The sequence below is a fragment of the Setaria italica genome, chromosome III (genome assembly GCF_000263155.2).
Source record: "Setaria italica strain Yugu1 chromosome III, Setaria_italica_v2.0, whole genome shotgun sequence".
NCBI lineage: Eukaryota > Viridiplantae > Streptophyta > Magnoliopsida > Poales > Poaceae > Setaria > Setaria italica.
The window spans coordinates 8,743,236-8,748,740 of record NC_028452.1 but is presented as its reverse complement, the minus strand read 5'-3'; the positions used below and the strand labels follow the sequence as shown (position 1 = coordinate 8,748,740).

General features: G+C 45.6%; 1 protein-coding gene across 3 annotated transcripts; it reads right to left on the bottom strand.

Moving 5' to 3' along the window:
* Positions 1–1,155: 1,155 nt before the first annotated feature.
* LOC101781701 (L10-interacting MYB domain-containing protein-like) lies at positions 1,156–5,147 on the bottom strand. Of its 3 annotated transcripts, none has more exons than XM_004961005.4 (4): positions 4,150–5,147; positions 3,938–4,068; positions 1,802–2,540; positions 1,156–1,717 (listed from the first exon to the last, which is right to left on the bottom strand). In XM_004961005.4, exons 1-4 carry the CDS (start codon positions 4,538–4,540, stop codon positions 1,260–1,262), a joined length of 1,719 nt encoding a protein of 572 aa, XP_004961062.1. In that variant the 5' UTR covers positions 4,541–5,147; the 3' UTR covers positions 1,156–1,259. The 3 variants fall into 3 exon arrangements, with proteins under 3 accessions (XP_004961062.1, XP_004961063.1, XP_004961066.1); XM_004961006.3 differs by lacking the exons at positions 1,156–1,717; positions 1,802–2,540 and adding exons at positions 2,636–3,462; positions 3,553–3,858 and having other exon boundaries at positions 4,150–5,143; XM_004961009.4 differs by lacking the exons at positions 1,156–1,717; positions 1,802–2,540 and adding an exon at positions 2,636–3,462 and having other exon boundaries at positions 4,150–5,143.
* Between the last annotated feature and the right edge of the window lie 358 nt (positions 5,148–5,505).

Genomic DNA, 5,505 nt, shown 5'->3' with positions numbered 1-5,505 from the left:
TGGCGTACACTGCTGAACTCCGTCCGTAGGACGGTCTAGAAAAAGACTAAGAGCTCTATTGTCCTCCCAGTACACGAAGCATTTCCCGAACAATTCAAGGCTGCCATTTGTCTAAATGTAATTAACTACTCCTTTCGGTCCAAATTGTAGGTCGTTTTGTCTTTTCTAAGTTCATAAATATTATTATACATCTAAACACACACTATATCTAAATGCACAATAATATCTATGAATCTAGAAAAGCCAAAACGACATACAATTTGGAAAGGGGGAGTACAATTTAAGGCTGCCAAATCTCATGCATTGGTGTATTTTAGTTTTATCGTAAGTCAAATTTTGACCAAGTTTAAATGATGGTGTATTTTCTATAAATTTGATGGAAATTGAAGAATTTTGACTTATAACCAAGCTAAAACAACCTATATTTCTAAACGCATCCGAGGGAGCATTCTGTTTCTTTGATCTCGCGTAAATATACGCATTGTCTTCCAGAGCATGCGATTCATCTAATCAAATTAATTACTCCTAGTAGTGTAGTAGTATAATATAATATTATCAGAATCAAGTACGGTTAGTGACAAATTCAAAGTATTTTTTGTACTTCCTATAATAAAGAGAACGCACTCGTGGAACACTCAGCAGCATGCTGTTCCTTGAACAACTCAACCTCATGGGTGGATTTCGTGTGCGAGCCTTTTTGTCTCATCCCTTGGATGCCGTACGGCCTCGAGTGCCACGCTTATCGATCATTGAGTACACAAATTAAAAAAAAATCTCATGGCTCTTTATTAGATTTAGGGCCTGTTTTCTTGCAGTTGCTAAACTTTAGATGCTAAAAGTTGCTAAAGTTTAGCATCTAAAGTTTAGCCAAACCTGTTTTCTTCCACTTGCTAAAAGGCATTGAATGAGAAGGTTAAAGACATGTTTGCCCCTAATGATTGCTACCCTTCTTTCTCTCTCATCTCACTCCTCCCTGGCGCCATTTTTTCTCCCTCCTCCCTGGCGCCATTCTTCTGTCCGGTTGAACTGCTCTTGGCGCCAGGATTTCCTTGGCGCCATTTCTTTCCTGGCGCCATTTCTTTCCTGTCATGATGCACCTTCCTGCCCATTTGTTCCATTCTAGCGCCGTTCCTACTAACGTTGCGTCGATCAATAAAATGGAATGCCACGATGCTGGCAACTATTTTTTTTTTATTGAATCAAAAAATTATTGTGGCATCCCAAAATTTACATTATTACAACAAAAAAAGTAAAGGATCCTATGACCTATTGAACAATCCATCGGCTATCCAATCCCGAAACTGGTTCATGCTTTGATCTTCATATTCATGTTGGGTAGCACCTTCATTTGCTTGAGATGATGGTCCTTCAGAAGGTGTAGCATCGTTTTCTTCATCATCCGCATTATCAAAATCAACATCACCAATAGCACTCTCTCTAATGAAATTATGAATTGCCATGCAAGCAATAATTATTTGACTTTGCTTTGCCATTGGATAAGATGGTAAATCGCGCAGAATACGCCATTTGTTCTTCAACACCCCAAATGACCTCTCGATGACATTTCTTAATGATGAATGTGCATAATTGAAATGCTCCTTTTTACCTCTGGGAATTCGTCCGGCTCGAAATTCTGGTAGATGATATTTCGTACCCTTGTACGGGGCAAGATACCCAATACGGTTTGCGTATCCAGAGTCGACAAGATAAAACTTCCCTGCACATCAACAATTTTCGTGTTACATATATCCACAAACATCAAAAGTACTACGTGCAGATAGTTCATAGATGAAGGAAGTACCTTCAGGGGGGTGTGGAAATTTATCGCCATACTTGTCCAATGCATCTTTGAAGACTCTCATGTCATGAACCGATCCAGGCCATCCCGCGACGACAAAGGTAAATCTCATGTCGAAGTCACATATGGCTAACACATTCTGACTAGTGTACCCATGTCGTCCCGTATGTTGGACAGCCTTATCTGCTGGCACAACAACAGGCACGTGTGTCCCATCTATAGCCCCAATGCAATTGTCAAAGTATGGAGAGAACCGTGCTGACCTCAACTTCGGATGCACAGTACTGAATGTTGGGTCAACTGGTCTAATGATATCCCCTGCTAGTTTGCAAATGCTGTGTAATACTTTGTTGAACTTCCTACTAATTGTGCAAGTAGACCTAACAAAACGGTCTTCGGCTTGCCTCATGCTTTGGGGGGCACCACACATCCACAGGAATAAAGCTAAAGACTCTACTGATGTCATTCTCCTAGTAGACTTTAATCCATAAGACTGTACAAGGACATTATGAAGCCTATCAAAAACATTCCTATTCATCCTGAACATGTTGTGACAAGATGTTCTATTTCCTAAAGTTTTGATAACCCATTCATATCCTGATTCTGTTGGTACTCTATATTCTGATCTATTCAAATGTGTGGCATAATAGTACATACCGAGGAAAGCACCCAATGCAACAAATTCTCTTCTTATCCTTTTCCTCTTCTGAAACCAGTCATCAACATAGTCAAACAGATCAACCTGTACATACAATGAAATAGTCCACAAATCAGCCATGTCATAGTACACACAAATTGTGATTAAAAGTTCTGAACAAGGCAGCCATGAAATTGATGTCAACTAAACAGCCACAAATCACAAGATCAATTTATTAAAAGCTCTAATATGACTACAACCACAACATGACAGATTCATAGTTCTCAACAAATTGTCCACACAAACCACAAATCATAGTTCACACAAAAGTTCTAACATCACTAGCAACACAACATGACAGCTACTTGATGTGGCCTACAATTCATGGGCGACCAAAGGTCTTCCCACACTTAGTTTGCAACCATTTGAACCTAAGTTCCTTTGTCGATAGTGTGCCAAAAGCTACCCTGTTAAATCTATCCCTAAACAACTCCATAGCAAAAAAGTACTCTTCTGACTCTTCTGATGCTCCACACTCCTGTGCCAATAGAAGGCTTGCTTTGTACTCATCTTCTTCTTTGTCATGAGAATGCCTTCTAAATTCCAACTCCAGCTCCTTCTGCTTCAGTTGTTGTTGCAGTTCCATTTCCCTCTGCTTCAACTGCAACTCCATCTTCACCCTCATGGTAGTGTTATCTTCAGAGATCCCCTCATGCATAGTGTCTATGAGGCCCTTGAACATCTTGAAAAAAGGACTTTTACTCTTCTTTTGAGGGCTTGATGCTGTATCAGCTGTACTGGTACTCCTTTTCTTGCTGCCATTACTCATAGGGCTCATAGGGCTCTGTTCAGGGTAGTCATCCACATCAAATTGGAAGTCCTCTTCTTCAGGTACCTCCTGCCTCTCTTCATCCACATCTCCTGGTATGGTTGTAGTTGATCCATCAACTACATTTTTGTGGTACATCTCATACAGCAGCTCAAGATAGTGAGGTAGAAACTTGCTAAATTTACGGCATTCTGGATACTGCAAGCGAATGACACAGGAATTCAGAAACTATATGTACTCCAGGCACAAAACTAAAAGAAATTATCACAAACAACAAAAAAAAACTACCTTGCAGTATTTATCCCACCAGGCTTTACTTGCTGAAATGGCTCCATTATTTTTCCTACCTAATCCTGATTGTTTCATCGCGAAAACGTAAAATTCATATAATTTCTTGCATTGATCCCACCTATTTCTGAATTGCTTCGGTTCATGCCTGATGGTGGTCCTCTCCGCAAATTTGGCAGCTATTTCCTTGAAACCTCTAGAATTGACCACCCCACCTGTTGCATTTCCTATACGGATTTGTTCCACAGCTAATTCGCAAAAAATTCCTGTGTTTAATTCGCTCCAGTTTGCTCTATGACATTTGTTCTACCAGAAAATGAAAAACATAAATACAATTCACTAAAACATGGAGATGCACACTGCACAGTGAGGACAGGATGCTTACATGATGATCCTCCCCAGATTCCTCGTCCAATTGTTCAACATCCTCTGTGTTCATGGATGCAGAATAGGCAGCAGAGGCTGCGCCTCGTCCCAATCTCCCCCGAAGATGTTGCCGGATAGGAGGACTTGCATCTGAATATGTAAGATCACAACACTCAGAACCGCAAAGCTTGCAAATCATCAAACCATACAACCAATTCAGTAGGTCTTTACCTGAAGGCGGCGAAGGTGAAGCAGTACGGCGCCTTCCCCGGCCACGGCGGCCACCACGTGCGGTGCCAGCCCTTCCCCGGGCGATTGGAACACCACCATCGGTCTGACGGGGAGGTTGAAACGAGCCGATCCTAACACCATCGCCGCGTCCTCTTCCAGACTCCAGGATGTCAGTGTATTCATCGAGGTAGGGGAAGGACTCGTCCTGGGAGTTCAGATCAAGATCCTGCATGTTGACCCTCCCAGCCGAGAGAGATGGAGCCGCCCGAGCGCGCGACGGGCCCTGGGACATGAACTCCAACTCCTCTGGATCGGGAATGGGCGCAGGAATAGGGAACGAAGGGGCCGCCGAGGATGAAGCACCCTGCGACCAATCACGGTATCCGGCCATTGCTCGGAGCTGTTGCGGTGGGGATGGGGTAAGGGGAGTTGGAGGTTGCGGTGAGGATGGGGATGGAGCAGGGGCGGCGAGTATGGCGGATCCGGGAGTTGTGTCGGCGAGGATGGCGGATCCGGGGTGGGAGTGGGGGGAGGGGGACGATGGGATGGCGGATCTGGAGTTGGAGTGGGGGGAGGGGGAAGATAGGGCGGCCTCCAGCAGCAGGCGGCGGCGGCCCTGGACTCCGGGGGTGGCGGCGGTCCTGGACTCCGGGGGGCGGCGGCGGCAGTGGACTCCAGGAGCCGGCGGCGGTGGAGCTAGACTATTGGAGGCGGCGGCGGGAGATTGTATGGGCAGCGCCGGTGGATGCGTTGCGGCGGCGGCGGTGGATGCGGCGCGGCTAGGGCGGCGGTGGATGCGTCGCGGCTAGGGCGGCGGTGGGGCTCGACCCCAGGAGCCGGCGGCGGTCGATGCGTGGCGGAGGCGGCGGATGCGTGGCGGCGGCGGGGGTGGATGCGGTTGCGGCGGCGGCGCTCGATGCGGGGCAGGAAGGGGGCGGATGCGAAGAGAAGAGGAGGCGGGCGTGCGGGAGTGCGGGTGGATGCAGAGTGCGGGAGGGGTATGCGTGCGGGAGTGCGGGACTGCCAGACAATAATGAGGGGTAGAAGGTGTCCAGCCCACCTTTTAGCAAGTTTTAGCAACCCAAAACTTGCTAAAGATCTAAACTTTAGCAACTCAACTTTAGCAAGTTTAGCAAGACTGTTTTCCAATTTAGCAGCTCAAAGTTGCTAAATTTTAGCATCTAAATTTTAGATGGGTGGAAGAAAACAGGCCCTTATATATACTCCTATATAAAATAGCCCAATAAACATACCTTTTTGTTTTGTTGACCGGACTTTGACTTTGGCGTGTCTCGGATTAGTCGCTGCTTTTGGTGCTTGCTACATGCTGATATGTGCGAAAAGTACATGGCTTTG